Source organism: Dermochelys coriacea, chromosome 1, assembly GCF_009764565.3.
Source record: "Dermochelys coriacea isolate rDerCor1 chromosome 1, rDerCor1.pri.v4, whole genome shotgun sequence".
Classification (NCBI taxonomy): domain Eukaryota; kingdom Metazoa; phylum Chordata; order Testudines; family Dermochelyidae; genus Dermochelys; species Dermochelys coriacea.
Window position 1 is genome coordinate 62,745,001 of NC_050068.2, and position 21,858 is coordinate 62,766,858.

At 39.3% G+C, this 21,858-nt stretch overlaps 1 protein-coding gene across 3 annotated transcripts in view; it reads left to right on the forward strand.

Moving 5' to 3' along the window:
• VWA8 (von Willebrand factor A domain containing 8) overlaps positions 1-21,858 on the forward strand; it is a 301,480-nt gene that overhangs the window by 213,087 nt on the left and 66,535 nt on the right. For 2 of the 3 annotated variants that reach the window (XM_038402782.2, XM_043504544.1), the window contains exons 34-37: positions 5,008-5,162; positions 12,689-12,890; positions 16,948-17,029; positions 20,272-20,476. In XM_038402782.2, coding sequence (XP_038258710.2) covers positions 5,008-5,162; positions 12,689-12,890; positions 16,948-17,029; positions 20,272-20,476 — 644 coding nt within the window. Of the gene's footprint in view, positions 1-3,685; positions 3,794-5,007; positions 5,163-12,688; positions 12,891-16,947; positions 17,030-20,271; positions 20,477-21,858 lie in introns of all 3 variants that reach the window. The other variant, XM_038402763.2, reaches the window with a different exon arrangement.

The following is a 21,858-nucleotide window of genomic DNA, read 5'->3' on the forward strand; positions in this document are numbered from 1 at the left end:
GCAAAGTTCTATACATGGGCTTGGAATTGTTTGAATAAAATGCCTCAGAAATTTTGAGAACTATACAGACACACACACATCTATTATAGGTGGCGCTGGTAACGGCCCCTTTATTTAGACTGGTTTCAGAGTAGCAGCCGTGTTAGTCTGTATTTGCAAAAAGAAAAGGAGTACTTGTGGCACCTTAGAGACTAACAAATTTATTAGAGCATAAGCTTTCGTGAGCTACAGCTCACTTCATCGGATGCATTTGGTGGAAAAAACAGAGGAGAGATTTATATACACACACACAGAGAACATGAAACAATGGGTTTATCATACACACTGTAAGGAGAGTGATCACTTAAGATAAGTCATCACCAACAGCGGGGGGGGGGAAGGAGGAAAACCTTTCATGGTGACAAGCAGGTAGGCTAATTCCAGCAGTTAACAAGAATATCAGAGGAACAGTGGGGGGTGGGGTGGGAGGGAGAAATACCACAAGGGGCCACAACAATGGTTCCCGTAACCCACCCAGCAATATTGTTAATCTATCCAACTATACTCTTAGCCCAGCGGAAGAATCTGTCCTATCTCGGGGCCTCTCCTTGTGCCCCTCCACCCCCACGAACATGATACAGTTCTGTGGTGACCTAGAATCCTATTTTCGACGTCTCAGACTCAAGGAATATTTCCAACACACCTCTGACCAACATATTAACCCACAGAGACCTTCCTGTCAACACTACAAAAAGAAGGATTCTGGGTGGACTCCTCCTGAAGGTCGAAACAGCAGCCTGGATTTCTACATAGACTGCTTCCGCCGACGTGTACGAGCTGAAATTGTGGAAAAGCAGCATCGCTTACCCCATAACCTCAGCCATGCAGAACACAATGCCATCCACAGCCTCAGAAACAACTCTGACATCGTAATCAAAAAGGCTGACAAAGGAGGTGCTGTCGTCATCATGAATAGGTCGGAGTATGAACAAGAGGCTACTAGGCAGCTCTCCAACACCACTTTCTACAAGCCATTACCCTCTGATCCCACTGAGAGTTACCAAAAGAAACTACAGCATTTGCTCAAGAAACTCCCTGAAAAAGCACAAGAACAAATCCGCACAGACACACCCCTGGAGCCCCGACCTGGGGTATTCTATCTGCTACCCAAGATCCATAAACCTGGAAATCCTGGACGCCCCATCATCTCAGGCATTGGCACCCTGACAGCAGGATTGTCTGGCTATGTAGACTCCCTCCTCAGGCCCTTCGTTACCAGCACTCCCAGCTATCTTCGAGACACCACCGATTTCCTGAGGAAACTACAGTCCATTGGTGATCTTCCTAAAAACACCATCCTAGCCACTATGGATGTAGAAGCCCTCTACACCAACATTCCCCACAAAGATAGACTACAAGCCGTCAGGAACAGTATCCCCGATACTGTCACGGCTAACCTGGTGGCAGAACTTTGTGACTTTGTCCTGACCCATAACTATTTCACATTTGGTGACAATGTATACCTTCAAATCAGGGGCACTGCGATGGGTACCCGCATGGCCCCACAGTATGCCAACATTTTTATGGCTGACTTAGAACAACGCTTCCTCAGCTCTCGTCCCCTAATGCCCCTACTCTACTTGCGCTACATTGATGACATCTTCATCATCTGGACCCATGGAAAAGAAGCTCTTGAGGAATTCCACCATGATTTCAACAATTTCCATCCCACCATCAACCTCAGCCTGGACCAGTCCACACAAGAGATCCACTTCCTGGACACTACGGTGCTAATAAGCGATGGTCACATAAACATATATCGGAAACCTACTGACCGCTATTCCTACCTACATGCCTCTAGCTTTCATCCAGATCATACCACTCGATCCATTGTCTACAGCCAAGCGCTACGATATAACCGCATTTGCTCCAACCCCTCAGACAGAGACAAACACCTACAAGATCTCTATCATGCATTCCTACAACTACAATACCCACCTGCGGAAGTGAAGAAACAGATTGACAGAGCCAGAAGAGTACCCAGAAGTCACCTACTACAGGACAGGCCCAACAAAGAAAACAACAGAACGCCACTAGCCATCACCTTCAGCCCCCAACTAAAACCTCTCCAACGCATCATCAAGGATCTACAACCTATCCTGAAGGACGAGCCATCGCTCTCTCAGATCTTGGGAGACAGACCAGTCCTTGCTTACAGACAGCCCCCCAATCTGAAGCAAATACTCACCAGCAACCACACACCACACAACAGAACCACTAACCCAGGAACCTATCCTTGCAACAAAGCCCGTTGCCAACTCTGTCCACACATCTATTCAGGGGATACCATCATAGGGCCTAATCACATCAGCCACATTATCAGAGGCTCGTTCACCTGCGCATCTACCAATGTGATATATGCCATCATGTGCCAGCAATGCCCCTCTGCCATGTACATTGGCCAAACTGGACAGTCTCTACGTAAAAGAATGAATGGACACAAATCAGACGTCAAGAATTATAACATTCAAAAACCAGTTGGAGAACACTTCAATCTCTCTGGTCACTCGATCACAGACCTAAGAGTGGCTATACTTCAACAAAAAAGCTTCAAAAACAGACTCCAACGAGAGACTGCTGAATTGGAATTAATTTGCAAACTGGATACAATTAACTTAGGCTTGAATAGAGACTGGGAATGGATGAGTCATTACACAAAGTAAAACTATTTCCCCATGGTATTTCTCCCTCCCACCCCACCCCCCACTGTTCCTCTGATATTCTTGTTAACTGCTGGAATTAGCCTACCTGCTTGTCACCATGAAAGGTTTTCCTCCTTCCCCCCCCCCGCTGTTGGTGATGACTTATCTTAAGTGATCACTCTCCTTACAGTGTTTATGATAAACCCATTGTTTCATGTTCTCTGTGTGTGTGTATATAAATCTCTCCTCTGTTTTTTCCACCAAATGCATCCGATGAAGTGAGCTGTAGCTCACGAAAGCTTATGCTCTAATAAATTTGTTAGTCTCTAAGGTGCCACAAGTACTCCTTTTCTTTTTATTTAGACTGCCTATCATTTTCCATTATAAATGATTCTTGCAACCTTTCATTTGAGGAGATCTCACACCTCCATTGTTTGTAGCAGACTTTGATATTCAGGAGGAAGAACCCTTTAGGCTTCTGAAGTTCCTTTTCTATATCCCATGATATTCTGTTTAGATTTGACTGAGATATTGAGTTAAAACATGCAGTTTTCCTTTTCTCACTTGTATTCCTCAGAAAAATGTTGCCAGCACACCACAATTATTGAACACTGTCAGTAGAGGCAGGTTTGGAACAAATTGATAAATTAAACAGTAATAAGGCATAAGGACCAGATGTTATTCACCCAAGAGTTCTGAAGGAACTCAAATATGAAATTGCAGAACTACTAACTCTGGTATGTAACCTATTGCTTAAATCAACCTCTGTACCAGATGATTGGTGGATAGCTAATATAACGCCAATTATTAAAAAAGGCTCCAGAGGAGATTCTGGCAATTACAGACTGGTAAGCCTAACTTCACTACCAGGCAAATTGGTTGAAACTATATTAAAGGACAGAATTATCAGACACAGAGATGAACACAATATGTTGGGGGAAGAGTCAGTACGTCTGTTGTAAAAGGAAATCGTGCCTCACTAATCCATTAGAATTTTTTAATAGGGAGAAGAGTCAACAATTATGTGAACAAGGATGATCCAGTGGGATTTAGTGTACTTGGATGTTCAAAAAGTCTTTCACAAGGTCCTTCACCAAAGGATGTTAAACAAAGTAAGGAGTCATGGGATAAAAGGGAAGGTCCTCTAATGGATTAGTAACTGGTTAAAAAATAGGAAACAAAGGAAATGAGGTCAGTGGAGAGAGCAAGGAGAGAGCAAGAGATAGCAAGGTCCCCCATGGATCTGAACAGTGCCCAGTGCTGTTCAACATATTCATAAATGATCTGGAAAGGGGGGTGAATAGTGAGGTAGCAAAGTTTGCAGAGGATACAGAATTACTCATAGCTAAGTCCAGAGCTGACTGGGAAGAATTACAAAGGGTTCTCACAAAACTTGGTGACTGGGCAACAAAATGACAGATGAAACTCAATGTTGATGAATGCAAAGTAATTGGAAAACATAATCCCAACTGTGCATATAAAATGATGGGGTCTAAATTGTCTGTGACTACTCAAGAAAGAGATCTTGGAGTCTTTATGGATAGTTTTCTGTAAACATCTGCTCAATCTGCAGCAGCAGTCAAAAACCTAATAGAATGTTAGGAACCATTCGGAAAGGGATAGATAATAAGACAGAAAATAACATAATGCTACTATATAAATCTTGAATACTTGTGTGCAGTTCTGGTGTTCACATCTCAAAAAAGTTACAATAGAATTGGAAGAATACCAGAGAAGAGCAGCAAATGGGTAAATACTTGGGGCCAGAGTTTTTCCAGGGCTGGGAGTTTTCCCAGGGGCAAGAGAGATCCTCATTAGGCTGGGCATCCCCCTGACCAGTCCCCAGACCCACCACCTGCAACTGGCAACCCATCTCACACATCGAAAAAAGCCTGCTGTTGCTGCTAGCTAACATGGTGATTCCTGTAGTCCTAGTAGCAACAATCTCTGCTGCAGTGCAAAATGTTCCCGGATGAAACCATGCTGATGATTCATGATTGGGTGGGGGGATTGTTACTGTTGTACATAATAGAATTTGATTATACTTTTTCCTTAAAAGAAAAATTCCATAAAAATCTAGGAAATTGGCAGAATTAAGGCTTTCCTAACTTTTGAGTGCTCAACTTTGCAACCTAAAAAATGTTAATTTAACATCATTTTTTGTATGTAGTACAATATAGCATAAACAGATCTTTACTTTTTTCTTCATTTTATGTCTGTTGAATTATGATAAGAATAGTAGTAATTAGTGCTCAGTGCTTGTAAAGATAATTGGTTCCTCTTGTTTATCTGGATTTAATGATTATCATTTGTTTCCCCACTTTAGCATCTGATTTGTGTGTGCCGCACACAGTTTCAAGTGACCAACTATCTTCAGAGAACCTAAGCGTAGCTGTGGGACAAAAGATCAGCTCTCCCAACAGGATTCTCTTGGATGTGCATAATTATGCCACTATTGTTGTTGGCTTCCCAGAACTTATGGTAAAACCAGTATTATTAAATTGTAAAATAATGATCATTACATTTATTTCATAACCAGTTCATCTAAATAGTTATTAACCCAATTATTTGCAAGAGGTAGTGAATAATGAGGTAATAAAATGTGCAGAATATGCAATGTTTGTTAGCATAGAGAGTGTAGAGAGATTTCAGAAGCACTTGACAGTGATAGGAAATTGGATGACACAAGGCAGATGAAATTCAGCGGAGATAAGTTTCATGCACTACGCATGGAAGAACAGTCTTACTCCTCATACACATGGAAAAGTTTTAAATTAAATGTAACTACTCAAGAAAATGACATAATTATGGACAATGCTGTATGAACATCTACTCAGTATGCAACAGCAAACAAGACAGTAAATGAGATGCCAAGCTGTATTTAAAAAAAAAAAAAAAAAAAAGTCTAGAGAGTACTACAGAAAAATACTATCATGCCATTGGCTGAATTGATGTTGTGCCTGATCATGAATACCATATTTGGTTTTGGTCACTCTGTTTCATAAATTTTATAGCAGAAATAGAAAAGATCCAGAAAGGGAAATGAAACTGATTAGAGGAATATGAGAGGCATCCGAGTAGCAGCCGTGTTAGTCTGTATCCGCAAAAAGAACAGGAGTACTTGTGGCACCTTAGAGACTAACAAATTGATTAGAGCATAAGCTTTCGTGAGCTACAGCTCACTTCATCGGATGCATAGAATGGAACATATATAGTAAGATATATACACATACAGATAAGTTGGACATTACCATACAAACTGTGAGAGGCTAATTAGTTAAGATGAGCTATTATCAGCAGGAGAAAAAAAACTTTTATTGTGATAATCAAGATGTCCCATTTAGACAGATGACAAGAAGGTGTGAGGATACTTAACTTAAGGCAATAGATTCAATATGTTGTGACAGGGTCAGGCCAGATGGCTACAGGAGAGTAATAGAAGGCAGATATATTAGCCCCAGGTTAAGTAGGCCCCTTTTCCCTGGGGAAAATCAGGAACCTTCTGGAGACAATTTAGACAAACAGGCTGATTAGAACACCTGCAGCCAATCAAGAAGCTGCTAGAATCAATTAAGGCAGGCTAATCAGGGCATCTGGGTTTAAAAAGGAGCTCACTTCAGTTTGTGGTGCACGTGTAAGGAGCTGGAAGCAAAAGGCGCTAAGAGCTGAGGGTGAGAATGCATACTGTTGGAGGACTGAGGTGTACAAGCATTATCAGACACCAGGAGGAAGGTCCTATGGTGAGGATAAAGAAGGTGTTGGGAGGAGGCCATGGGGAAGTAGCCCAGGGAGTTGTAGCTGTTGCACAGCTGTTCCAGGAGGCACTCTAAACAGCTGCATTTCACGGGGCCCTAGGCTGGAACCCGGAGGAGAGGGCGGACCCGGGTTCCCCCCAAATCCTCCCAACTCCTGGTCAGACACAGGAGGAGTTGACCTGGACTGTGGGTTCATGAAAACAGCCAAACTGAGGGCTGCTGTGAAGCTCCATGGTGAGCAAATTCGCCAATAAGCACAAGACCCACCAAGGTAGAGGAGGAACTTTGTCACAATGTGTAATGACCCAGCCACTCCCAGTCTCTATTCAAACCCAACTTAATGGTATCTAGTTTGCATATTAATTCAAGCTCAGCAGTTTCTAGTTGGAGTCTGTTTTTGAAGCTTTTCTGTTGCAAAATTGCCACCCTTAAATCTTTTACTGAGTGGCCACAGAGGTTGAAGTATTCTCCTACTGGTTTTTGAATGTTATGATTCCTGATGTCAGATTTGTGTCCATTTATTCTTTTGCGTAGAGACTGTTTGGTTTGGCCAATGTACATGGCAGAGGGGCATTGCTGGCACATGATGGCATATATCACATTGGTAGATGTGCAGGTGAACGAGCCCCTGATGGCGTGGCTAATGTGATTAGGTCCTGTGAGGGTGTCACTTGAATAAATATGTGGACAGAGTTGGCATCGGGCTTTGTTGCAAGGATAGGTTCCTGGGTTAGTGTTTTTGTTGTGTGGTGTGTTATTGCTGGTGAGTATTTGCTTCAGGTTTGGGGGCTGTCTGTAAGCGAGGACTGGTCTGTCTCCCAAGATCTGTGAGAGTGAGGGATCATTTTTCAGGATAGGTTGTAAATCTTTGATGATGCGCTGGAGAGGTTTTAACTGGGGGCTGAAGGTGATAGCTAGTGGAGTTCTGTTATTTTCTTTGGGCCTGTCCTGTAATAGGTGACTTCTGGGTACTCTTCTGGCTCTGTCAATCTGTTTTTTCACTTCAGCAGGTGGTTATTGTGGTTGTAAGAATGCTTGATAGAGATCTTGTAGATGTTTGTCTCTGTCTGAGGGATTGGAACAAATGTGGTTGTATCTTAGAGCTTGGCTGTAGACAATGGATCATGTGGTGTGTCCTGGATGGAAGCTGGAGGCATGTAGGTAAGTACAGCGGTCAGTAGGTTTCCGGTATAGGGTGGTGATTATGTGACCATTACTTACTAGCACAGTAGTGTCCAGGAAATGGACTGCTTTGGTGGATTGGTCTAGGCTGAGGTTGATGGTGGGATGGAAAATGTTGAAATCCTGGTAGAATTCCTCAAGGGTGGCTTTTCCATGGGTCCAGATGAAGATGTCATCAATGTAGCGCAAGTAGAGTAGGGGCATTAGGGGACAAGAGCTAAGGAAGCATTGTTCTAAGTCAGCCATAAAAATGTTATCATACTATGGGGCCATGCGGGAACCCATAGCAGTGCTGCTGACTTGAAGGTATATATTGTCCTCAAATGTGAAATAGTTGTGTGTGAGGCATGTGAGGGGAGAGTATATCAATTAGGGATGTAGCACAGAATGAAGATGAACAAGAGGGACATGATAGGGGTATATTTGGTATTAAGCAGGTTTTTAGGATAATTCTGTTTGCTATCTAATAATAAAAGGCGAAGGGGACACCTGTTGGAATTAAAAGTCATCAGATTTACAATTGATAAAAGGAAATACTTTTTGACATAGCACATAACAACGTTAACTCATTGAACTCACTGCCGTAGCACTTGAAAGTACGGAGCTTACTAAAATTGAAGCAAGGATTTAGACATTTCTAAGAATAATTACAATATCAGCCACAGTTACACTGGCTAGGCCTGATGTTTCATTGCATAAGACAACCACTACCTACCTTGGATTAGAAAGAAATGTTAGTCAATATTACTGAATAGCTTTTCAGTAAGGGGTTTTAGTACATTTTATGAAGCAACTCATACTTGCCAAGATCAGAGACAGGATTCATGACTATAAGGACTATTAGTCTAATGTTTTTCTGGTCATATAATATGTTAGGGTAAATAAGAGAATGAAACCATTAGCTGGCATTAGAAAAAAGCTAGCTAGTATTCTGAAATCCAAAATAGATTAGGAAAATAGCAAGTAAATCTCCCTCTATACTTTTACAGGATAGTATTTCAGTTTGATCTGATTTATATTTAAAATACTATGTAATTAGACTAGGTTTGTTTTCCATGGGTTTGTTTCCATACATTTGTTTTAACTATGTTCTTGAATGTTGGGAAATAGACATTAAATAGTTTTATATGCAATGCAGACCTAATGGCTTTTTCCAGTATCACATGGTTGGGGAAACAGTTTGTAAATAAACCCCTTTATATAGATTGGTTACAAATCAAATTGTTGAAACCTTTTTTCTTCGTAGTTGAATGGCCTGAGGGCGTAAAAATCTTTTGTGGTGTCATCTTAATAATGAAAGTGCTTTTATTGAAAAGGCTTTAGAGAGTCAACTCTGAAGCCCACAGCAGCCTGACCTCTCCTAAACAAGACTTGTGTGCTTTTGGCCTCTTGCTTGTCTTGGGGAGGTAGCATATGTATGCATGCAGTGCAAGCAACTCACAGCTGTCAGAGACAGAGTACAGGCTCTTGAGGCCCCACAGGCTGAATTGGAGGAGCACAGAGAGGTACATAGAAGAGACTGTTCGGGACATAGTAGAGTTAGAGTGGTCCCACTTCCTGTCCAACAGCCCCATGCTGTTGAGGAGGGTGAAAGTCTCAGGGAATCAAGCTGGAGCAAAAGGAAACGATCTCATAGTTGGGACCCACCTTCCAGATGATGTCATGATATCCTCTTGTACTGAGGATATCCGTCTGGGGACAGGGACCCCAGTTATTAGGAAGAGACGGATAATAATGGTGGGTTTTTAGATTATTAGAAACATAGCTAGTTAGGTTTGCGATGACCTAGAGAACTGCATGGTGAATTGCCTGCCAGGTGTGAAGGTAGCAGATCTCACGAGACATCAAGATAGCCTTATAAGTAGTGACATAGGAAAAGGCAGTAGAGAGGTCCTGGAGGCCAAACTTAGGCTGCTAGGTAAGAGAATAAAGTCCAGGACCTCCTCGATAGTATTCTCTGAAATGCTCCCAGTTCCCTACATAGGGCCAGGAGGACAGGCAGGACTGCAAAATCTATTGGTGTAGAGACAATGGTGTAGGGAGGAGGAATTTAGGTTTATTAGAACCTGGGGGTACCTTTTGGTGAAAGAGTAGCCTATACAGAAGGGATGGGCTTCACCTAAACCAAAATGGAAGCAGACTGCTGGCACGTACAATTAAAAAGGTTGCAGAGGAGATTTTAAACTAAGGGTTGGGGGAATGCTGACAGGTGCGGAGAAGCACATGGTTCGGACGGAGATATCTGTGAGGGATGAATTTATTATAGGGGGAACTCTATATCCTAGTATAGAGGATAGAACAGAAGTTGGTAAAGTACAGGTAGGATTTATTGAGGAACAGCCAAATGTAAAAGAAATCCATTTAAACATAACACATGAAAGCAAGCAGCTAAATATTGACAAAATATGTAAGTGTTTATATACAAATGCTAGAAGTCTGAATACAAAGATGGGTGGACTAGAGTGTCTTGCATTAAATGAAGATATTGCTATCTCTTGGTGAAACTTGGTGAAATGAAGAAAATCAATGGGACACAGTAATTTCAGAGAACAAAATATATAGGCATGACAGAGTAGATTGCACTGGTGGGAGAATGGCACTATATGTTTAAAAAAAAAAAAGCAGAGTTAGATAAGGTGAAAATCTTCAGTGACTCAGACAGTACCATAGAATCTCTCTGGATAGAAATTCAGTTCTTGGGTCATAAGAGTATAGCAATAGGAGTATACTACTGACCACATGACCAGCATGGTGACAGTGATTCTGAAATTATAGGGGATGTTAGAGAGGCTACAAAACTAGAAAACACAATAATAATGGGGGATTTCAACTATCCTTATATTGACTGGGGAAATGTCATCAGCCGGATGTGATGCAGAGATAACATTTCTAGACATCATTAATGACTGCTTCCTGGAGCAGCTAGTCCTGGAACCCTCAAGGAGAGAGGAAGTTCTTGATTTAATTATTAGTGGAGCACAGGATTGGGCCCAAGAGCAACTTTTCATAGCTGAACTGCTTGGCAATAGTGACCTAATGTAATTAAATTTAACATCCTTTGAGGGGAAGGGAGTTAAAAAAAAAAAAAACCCACCACTTAACATTTAACTTTAATAAGGGAAACTACACAAGAATGTGAACATTAGTTATACGGAAATTAAAAAGAACAGTCACAAGGGTAAAATGCTTGCAAGCCATATGTAGACTATTTAAAAAACCATAATAGAGGCTCAGACTAAATGTAAACCCCAAATATTTTTTTTTAAGTAGGAGGACCAACTGCAGAGTTATGGAGGCCGTTAGAGGCAATACGGCATCCTTTAAAATTTGGAAGTCAAATCCTATCACTGAAATCAGCCTCCGTACCAGATGACTGCAAGGTGGCTAACATAATGCTGATTTTTTTTAAAAAGGGCTCCAGAGGAGATCCTGGCAACTACAAGCTGATGAGGCTAACTTCAACACCAGGAGAATTGAAAGAAACTATTATAAAGAACATACATAGATAAACACAGTTTGTTGGGGAAAAGTCAATATGGTTTTTCTAAAGAGAATTCAGGCCTCACCAATCTATTAGAATTCTCTGAAGGAGTCAACAAGTATGTGGATAAGGGTGATACAGTTTATATAGGGTACTTGGATTTTCGGGAAGCCATTTTCAAGTCCCTCACCAAAGGAAACTAAGTAGTGATGGGATAAGAAGGAAGGTTCTCTCATGGATCAGTAACTGGTTGAAAGAGGGTAACAAAGGGTAGGAATAAATGGTCAGTTTTCACAGTGGAGAAAGGTGAACAAGTGGAGTACCCCAAGGATCTGGGAATTGTGCCGCTTAATATATTCATTAATGATATGGAACAGGGGGTTAACAATAAAGTGGCAAAGTGTGCAGATGCTACAAAATTATTCAAGATAGTTGGGTCCAAAACAGACTGAGGAGTTACAAAGGGATCTCATAAAACTGGGTGAGTGGGGAAGAAAATGGCAGGTGAAATTCAAAGTTAAGTGCAAAGAAATGCAGACTGGAAAACCTAATCCCAACTACATATATACAATGATGGGTTCTAAATTAGCTGTTGCCATCCAAGAAAGAGATCTGGCAATCAACTTGGATAGTTCTCTAAAAGCTTCTGCTCAATGCCTAGCAGCAGTCAAAAAGGCTGACAGTATGTTAGGAACAATTAGAAAAGGTGTAGAAAATACCATAATGCCATTATATAAATCTATGATATGCCCACACCTTTAATACTTTGTCCAGTTCTGGTCACCCCATCTCAAAAAGGATATAGTGGAACTGGAAGAGATTTAGAGAAGGGCAAAAAAAAGATGATTAAGGATATGGAACAGTTTCCATACGATGGGAGACTAAAAGGATTAGGGCTGTTCATCTTAGAAAAGAGATAATGAAGGGGGGATATGATATAGGTTTATAAAATCATGAATGGTGTGGAAAAAGTGAATAGAAAAGTGTTATTTGCCCCTTCACAAAATACAAAAAACAGTGATCACCTGGTTAAATTAATAGGCAGCAGGTTTAATACAAACAAGGGGAAGTACTTTTTCACACAGTGCACAACTAACCTGTGGAACTCATTGCCTTGGGATGTTATGGTGGCCAAAAGTATAAATATGTTCATAAAACAACCGGATAAGTTCATGAAGGATAAGTCCATCAATGGCTATTAGCCAAGATGGTCAGGGACGCAGCCCCTTGCTCGGAATGACCCTAAACCTATGACTGCCAGAAGCTGGGAGTGGAAGATAGGGGTGGATTACTCCATAATTGCCCTGTTCTGTACACTCTTCCTGAAGGTCTGGTATAGGCCACTGCCAGAGACAGGGTACTGGGCAAGATGAGCCTTGGTCTGTCCCAATATGGCTGTTTTATGTAGCAGAAGCTCCCTCAAAGACAGAGACAGCCAACTCTTCTACCTGTTGTGGCATGAACTGAGAATTGTTCAGAATGGTTATGTTTGATTTGAAATGGGAGCTTATCAAAACCATTTGTTTAAAGGGTGCTTTATACAAGTCTTTGCTCACTGAAGTCCTCAAGTTATCTTCTCTCTCTCTCAGTCTCCCAATGAGGTGTACAGCTGGAAGAGAGACTCATCGCTGGGCAGCAGACATGCTTCTCCTTCTGATCCATTTTACTATGGGAGGCGCAGTAAAACTGGAGTTGCAAAACAAATCAATTGTGTGACTTTATTAGCTACTAATCAGATAGTCAGAATTTTAGCACCTGGAGATGTCCCTTTGAAAGAACTTTATCCAAAAGGTAAGAGATTACCGTATTTCAACTATATCAACTGTAGATGAAGGCTTTGTTTTAATTGGAGAGTACTCATGCTGTATGTTTATAAAATGCTTTAAAGAATTAGAAAGCAAACATTTCAAATCCTAACTGGATTTGGGGAGTTGCACACATTTTACCAATTCTAGAATGAATTTAGTGCACATTAAAGATCCTAAATTGTAAGATTAGGGAATTAAGTCATCTGAATACCCACAGAACAGGTATCCTAGTGGAGTTAATCCTAATGGAGTTAATTGTGTCTTCATTAACTTGACTCTGTGGCCATCTGTGCACATACATGCTCTAAGGTAGAAGGGGTGTTCGTGAGGTTCATGCACAGGTAAATCGGCTACATATTCCTTGTATAGCCTTTAGCATTCATTTCTGTGTGCCAGTACATCATCGGGGTGTTGTAAGCTTAATCCACAAATGTTTGTAAAGTGCCTTCGCATCTGTGGATGGAAGGTGGCATAGTAGAACAAAATATTTTTATTATATTGAGCATATGCAATTCCTGAGTCTAACTGCTTTTCTTCCATTGATTTGCCATGTTCCCTTGGGAAATCATTTAATGTATCTGCTTCAGTTTCCTCATCTGCCAAATGGGATATTATTGTATTTCCTTATCTGCTTCCCAGGAAAATCACATTTGACTATTTATTATATTTTGTGGATGAATGTTTATATATAATTTATATATAATTTCCCTGTTTATATATAATTTTCCTAATAAAAACATATTGCTTTAATGTAATGTACTTCTTTTTAAATTGATTAGTGTTTTATTTTGTTATTATGTAAGTGTATTTTATTTTTAAACCACTCAAATGATTAAAATGCTTTTATTGTAGCTGACTCACTCATTCTGATGTGTGAAATTTACTTTGATTTCAGGGATAAAATACATGCCTCTTACCTTCTTGAGCTTGTATGTGTAGCAGAAGGTTGCTTATTCACACCATTTATTCTGCGAAACTGAGTTGTCATGTGAAACAGAAGAAAATTGCATATAAAACAATCATTAAAAATCACTGTAAGCTTGGCTTTATGCATGAGCAAATGCTGTAGAATGCTTATGCAGCAACTTTGCAATTTGTTATAATAAAAAAAAACAAAAAATATTTGTTCTAAGTGTCCAGTCAAATTGGAATAACTGGAATTTGGTTTGTAGCCCTACTTTTCCCATCCTCCCCAGTAACTGGTCAGTTTTGGCACACAGCCTTTCATTTCTATTAAGAATTTAAAATACTTCAGCCAGATTCTAACACAGTGCAATACATTTTGTCAAGATTGTTCCAGCAGCAGCAAACAAAGAAGTTGTTCTTTATTTTATTGGAACTGGTAACTTAGATAGTAGCTATATTAAAAAAAAAAGGCAAATAATTAACTTTCCAAAGAATACCAAATAGATCTGTGCTCTCAAAATATAAACATAGGTAAGGGATCGTGTCATATTTCAGTAATATACTTATTAAGTCTGAAAGCAAGGATGTGTAAATTAGGGCTACTCAAGGGCAAACGTGGACTTGTGCCTTCATCATTTACTGAGTATGGATTTAAAATAACTGCTTACTTCTACCACATCACATGAAGGCAGACAACTAAATATTGACAAATTTTATAAATGCTTGTATACAAATACAAGTCTAAATATAAATATGGGTGCAGATGAGGACCTGGTATTAAATTAGGATATTGATATAATAGGCATCAGAGAAAGTTTTTGGAATGATGATGATCAATAGGATGTGGAAATACCAGGATACAAAATATATAGCAATGACAAAGTAGGTTAGAGTGGTGGGGGCATGGCACTATATGTGAAAGAGAGCACAGAGTCAAATATAATAAAAATCTTATTTACGTAGGCTCTCTATGGATAGAAATTCCATGTTTCAATAATAAGCGTATAGCAGTAGGCATATGCTACTGACCACCTTACCAGGATGGTGACATGATTGTGGAATGCCCAGGGAGATTAGAGAGGATACAAAAACCAAAAACCCAATAATAATGAGGGATTTCAACTATTCCCATATTGACTGGGAACATGTCAGGATGGAATGCAGAGATAAAATTTCTGCTTCTTGGAGCACTAGTCCTCGAACCCACAAGGAGACAGGTAGTTCTTGGTATAATCCTAAGTGTAGGCACAATCTGGTCTATAACGTGACGACAGCCGAATCACTCGGTAACAGCAACCATAATATAATTAAATGTAACATCCCGGGGGGGGGTGGGGAGGAGGAGAATACCAAAGAAACACATCGCAGTAGCATTTCACTTCAAACAGGAGAACTGCAGGAAAATGAGGATGCTAGGAACAGTCACAAGAGTGAAATGCCTGCAAACTGCATGGAAACTTTTTTAAAACACCGTAACAGAGGCTCAAACTATATGTATACTTCAAATAAAACAAAAACAGGACCTAAAACTACCAGCGTGGCTAAACAGAGTAAAGAAGGTGGTTAGAAACAAAAAGACATCTTTTAAAAATTGAAAGTCAAATTTACTGAGGAAAATAGAAAGAAACAGAACTCTAGGAAGTCAAGTGTACAAGTATAATTAGGCAGGCCAAAAAAGAATTCAAAGAGCAACTAGCAAAAGCCACAAAATCTAACAAGCAAAAAACTAAGTACATCAGAAACAGGAAGCCTGCCAAACAATCCATAGGGCGACTGAACAATTTGAGATGCTAATGGAGCATCGATCTTTAATACAGAGGATGTGAGAGATTACCACACCAGAGCCATCTTTTCAGTTGACATATCAGAAGAACTGTCCCAAATTGAGGTGTCAGTAGAGGAAGTTTTGGAACAAACTAAACATTAATAAGTTATAAGGACCAGATGGTATTCCCCAAGAGTTCTGGAGGAACTCAAATATGAAATTACAGAACTACTAACTGTGGTATGTAATTTATTGCGTACCAGGTGATTGGTAGATAGCTAATGTGACGCTGATTTTTAAAAACCTCTAGAGGCAATCCTGGTAATTATGAGCTGGTAAGCCTAACTTCAGACCCGGGCAGATTGGTTGAAACTATAGTAAAGAATAGAATTATCAGATACAGAGATGACCACAATATGCTGGGAAGGAGTCAGCCTGGCTTTTGTAAAGGGAAATCGTGCCTTATCAATCTATTGGAATTCCTTGCTGGGGTCAACCAATATGTGGACAAGGGTGATCCAGGATATATATACTTGGATTTTCAGGAAGCCTTTGACAAGGTCCCCCACCAAAGGCTCTTAAGCAAAATAAGGAGTCATGGGATACGAGGGAAGGTCCTCTCATGGATCCATAACTAGTTAAAAGAAGGAAACAAAGGGTAGGAATAAATGGTCAGTTTTCACAGTGGGGAGAAGATCTGTACTGGGACCAGTACTGTTCAACATATTCATAAATGATTTGAATAGGAGGAGAGACTAAAAGAATTAGGGCTGTTCAGCTTAGAAAAGCGACAACTAAGAGGCAATATGATAGAGGCCTATAAAATCATCAATGGTGTGGACAAAATGAATAGAGATATGTCATTTACCCTTTCACGCAATACAAAAACCACGGATCACCTGATTAAATTAATAGGCAGCAGATTTAATTTAAAAAAGTACCTCACAGTTAATATGTACCTTGCTATTTTCAAGATTTTTAAAAGCACTATGTTTTGAAATGCTCCACAAATATACTGTCAGTCAGATGAACAATATGAATTATCTTCAATGACAGGTAAAAGAAATGAGGTAGAGGTTGCAATAATGCCTGATAGGCATTTTTGTGACCAGGACTTTTTTTGTTTTGACATCCATTGCATTGTACAATGTTGCTCTTTTATTATTGTAGCCTCCTAATTGTTGACTATTATATCAGTAATAAAATTCAATAATTGCAATGTATAGACCTACATTTAATTTGAAAGTTTATCATTTTCCGTTATGTTCTGTATAATGTATGTTTAAATTTAATCTGATAAATACAAATGTAATATTTTATTAATGATGTAGCTAAAGTAATTTTCTTTAACAAATGTATTTATCTGCAGATATCACTCCTCCACAAACAGCTGGATATCTGGAAGTAACAGACCTTAACTCAAAGAAACTTAAATACATCCCTATTCCCAGGTATCTGATTTCCATCAGTAAAACAGCCTCATCTTGTAGGAATAACAAATACAATTCATTAAGCTCTATTATTTAGAATAGATATTTGCTTTTCTTATATTTTTTATGTGACGCATGGGTGGGTTTTCAGTGCACTGTTTCCTTATTACCTATTGGATTATTTAATATTGTGAAAGTAATTTTTACTCCAATGTGCAGAATTCTTCAGCAAATGTGTATGGTGTACTCCTCTATTAAAAAGTTGTATTTATACATTAGCTGGTACCCAGGAAAAACTTTGTGTTAGCAATTGATATTAGAGGCACCTTCCTCTTCTCCTTTTTCTCCCTTCCCCATTTCCTCTCTTCCCCTGTCTCACTCTTTGTCTCCTCATCTTCCCTGCTTCCTTCCTTCTCTCTTTTCATCTGTCCCTTCTCTTCTTCATATTTCTATCTCTCTAAGGTCTAGTATAGAGAGGAAAGACAGTCCGGTGGTAGGGGGACCTGGGCTCCAAGTTCCTGCTCCACCTGACTTCCTGTGTGATCTTGGGCAAATCGCTTAAGTCTGTCTCTGCCTCAGTTCCCAGTCTGTAAAATGCAGTTTCTTGCCTCACAGGAGTGCTGGATGATTAACACCTTAAAAATTGTGAGGCCATATGAGTACCTTAGATAGATTATATGGCCTCCACATTATAGTACCTGACAGCCTACGTTAATAAATTCATCTTCAACAAGTGCAAAGTATAATTTTAAATGCATACTTTGCTTATGAATTGTCATTTTTCACAATGATAAAGTTTTCCTTGAATAACAGTCTCCCAACTTTTCATTGGTCCTGCGCATGTGTGTGTAACCAAAATGTATGAAATATTATATTGATTTTAAAAAAACCTGGCTCATTCCATATGATCTTTAAGAGCATCTATAGAATGAGACCAGATTTTAAATGTATTCTGCTTCCTTCCAGTTGATTTTTGAGGGTACATATGGAATTATTTCCTGAATTTTGAAAGCTTCATTTTGCATCGCTAACATTCTTTAGTATAGGTTTTTTTAATGGAATCTACTATGTAAATGAGCAATCTACATTTCTATTTATAGTACAGTGTAGCTTTATCTAGAAATGATTGTTCATCCATGTTTCTCATGGTTTGCATAACCTAAAAGTTCTGAATATATTCAGCCAAAGAGCAAATCTGCAGCTAGATCTTTTGTGCTATCAATTTGTAGAGAGAGCATTTGGCAGGGAAATGCATTGTTTGCAGGGCCTCAGCACATAGGTTAAAAGGCATGAAATCATAGTAATACAGGTGAAAGTCCTGTTTGGGTCTTTCCTCCAAATCTGGGTGAGTAATTTATATTCAGAACCTTTTTTGGTTCCGGAGGTGCTTCTTATTATGGAGCAGTGATAGTTGCTTCATAAGTGAGATGGAATTAGCTTCAATTATAAGCCCTATTTTCAAACTCCCAAAACATCCCCCAAAAGGTAACTTTCGGTCTGAAATTACATATGCCACATTTTGTGTCAGCATTAATTCTTCCTGTTAAAGTTTTCAAAAATATGTACAAACGTCCAAATAGATTATAAAATTACGTTTCCTTTTTAAGGGTTAATTTCTAATGCCCTATAACACAAACGTATACATATACTAAAACATTCCTAACTACAGAAAACTAGGTATGTTAGTTGCTACACCATATATTTAATATAGTTAAAATAACAAACTTTCAGGACCTACATATCACTACATAACGTTATTGCATCACTATTATTAGCAGATTTCATAACACCAAACAGATCAATCATTCCAATTCTGACAATGAAAATATTTGTTTACTCCAATACATTACATAATAAAAAAAAATTATAGAACTCTGACAACTTAACATGGGACTGTATGCTTTTTTTGAATCAAGGTCCCAGAGTTTTCCTTCTGGGTTAAGATTGTGATATATAGTGCTAACTTCTGCATGTGGTAATGCAGACAGTTTTGTGGCATGAAACCAGTCCCACTTGCATGTTATTTAGCTGTACTAATTTAATTTCAGATTATTTAGATGATAAACCTTGTCTGCATACAGTTTACACGCAAATTAAATTGGATAGAAACCTATTTAGTTAAACTGGCACAACCTTTCCTAGTGTGGGATTTAAGAGTCTTTAAATCAGTTCAGTTTAAAATGATTACAAACTGATTTAAGGGATTCTTAAACCTATATAATCTTAAATTGCACCAAATCGATTTAGGCCTTATCTACATGGCAAGTTACTGCATGGCAAGCCACAGTGTGAATCTACAGCATCCCATCTTGCTGCACAGTAACTTCCCATGCAGACACAGGTACAGTGCACTGAAAGTCCTGGAGTTTGGCTTGGTGTACTATGATTTCAAGTAGTAGTAAGCCACGCCATACTCTAAGACTTTCAGTGCACCGTAGCTGTGTCTACATCGTAAGTTACTGTGCGGCAAGCGGGTATGCTGGAGATTCATAACCTGGTTTCCCGTGCAGTAACTTGCCATGTAGACAAGGCTTAAATCATTTTAACTTCACACCTTTAATTAAATCGGTGCCACTTAGTGTCTAAACCAGGTCTTAGAGAAATTTTCTGTATTATTTCAAGTTATTTTCCAAAGTTACTATTGTGTTCTTTCCCATTTATTTTGTACTTTTGTGTTTTCCCTTGCCAAATATTTTTATAATCATAATTTTATCATATCTTTTATTTCTCTTCTCTGAGCATTCCTGTAATTCCCAGCATGATAAGTTTGGGATCACTAATAAATTTGCTGCTGGCACCTGAATAAAGGTCATTCTTAGAGGTTATAACAGTCAGGATACAAATGCTCTTTTGGATTTCTGCTCAACTTCCCTATTTTCCAGATTTTCTGTGTTGCTTGCTTCCTGTTTGACCTGGTTATTTCATCCCCCCCCCTTGTTCTCTCTAACAAGAGGACTGATCTCCTTAAAATAGATTGTAGAGAAAGGGTACTTATACAGCTACATTTGTCTTAGCTATCTTTTATTCAGCTATCAGTATTATGCAAACATCTTTCTACCCTATCTAGTTCTAGTATGTGGAGTGCTTTGGGTAATATAGTGGGACTGCCAGGTTCAGTCTTGGATTGTCAATGGATCATACTGTACAGCTTTCTGTGATCTTGCTCAAGGGTATTTTTTAAAATTGGCACCATGGCTACAGAAATATTCTCTCTAGTATCAATTGTGACTGTTAGATAAACCATATTTGGCTTTATTTTTCAGATCAGTGTCTCTCTCACCATATACATCATGGCTGTCAAAGATCTCGGACACAGATGTTCTGTTGGCGCCACTGGGCAAAGTAGGTTTGGTTACAGTGGATATGGGAGGCAGTGTCAGGCTTTGGGAGACGGGACTTGACAGCCTACAGCGCTCTCTGCAGGACTGGAGAAACATGATTGGACAAGAGGATGGTAGACCTGTGCAGGTAGGACTTTAAAAATCTCAAGTTAAAAACATTAACAAAACATTGCCAGTAAGTTGAAGTTTCTAGGTTGTTTAAAAAATAAATTGTGATGAAAAGTATCATGAAGTAGAATTAGACCTAGACCAGCAACAAAAATCAAATAGATCTTTTTGCAGAAAAATCATGTGGTCTTTTAAGAGCTTATTATAGGTGGAACTGATAGTAGGCAGCAGGATTAAAACAAAAAAAGGAAGTACTTCTTCACACAGTGCAGTCAACCTGTGGAACACGTTGCCAGGAGATATTCTGAAGGATTCAAAAAAGAATTAGATAAGTTCATGTAGGATAGGTCCATCAATGACTATTAGCTGAAGTGGATAGGGACACAACCCCATGGTCCAGGTATCCGAAACCTCCAACTACCAAAAGCTGGGATTGGACGACGGGATAGTGCACTCGAAGTTGCCCTTTTCCGTTCGTTCCCTCTGAAGCATCTGGCTCTGGCCGCTGTCAGAAGACAGGATGCTGGGATAGATGGACGACTGGTCTGACTCAATATGGCTGTTCTTACGTTCTGGTAGTGATGCCTGTTGTTACAGTTGCCTAACATTTCCAGTAAATCCTCCTGTTTCCAGTTTGCATTTTTACTAGACTTTAACCATTTGGGCTGAAATTTTCCAAGCTTGCTTTTTGCTTCATTATAGATTTTTTTTGAACGTTTCAGTGAAAATATTTCAGTCATTTCCAAAATAGGTATTTTTCCAGTAATCAAAGAAATTATTGGGAATTGTTTTAAGAGCTGTACCACCTCATACTTTAGAAAAGGAACTTGAAACGTTGCAGGAGAATGGTCCAGTTTCGAGAGTGGTGTCTCTTGCTGTCCCCATGAGAATCTAGGCACATTGGGCCAAATTGTAAGTGTCTCAAAAATTCCATTGCTGAATAGATTTGTAGATAATGACAATATACAGCATGTAAGTAAAAAAAAAAAAAATTGTGAGTACTGTGTGCGCATAGGTATGTGTGCGCACACACAAAATACATATACATGTATCAGCTAGTAAGTATGTGCACTGCAGCAGTATAATGGACAGAATCAGCACTATTCAGCTGTCTCATAATCTGTATACTGTTAACAGTTAAAAGAGGTTTTCCTATACTTGAATCAGTAGGACATGAGGTTCAGAAGGATTTGAGTTCTATTCCAGCTTTTGCCATAAATTTCCAAGTGACCATGCTGTGCAGTATATCAATCTCTATATAGCCCCGTTTGGCCATAAATATGTTACTCCCTTTTTGTCTCTTTGCACAAAAAGGAATTGTAAACTTTATATATAATTATTTCAGTTTTCATCAATCTGTATAACCCCTTTTCCAGCACTTTCAAATGTGACAGTAGATTT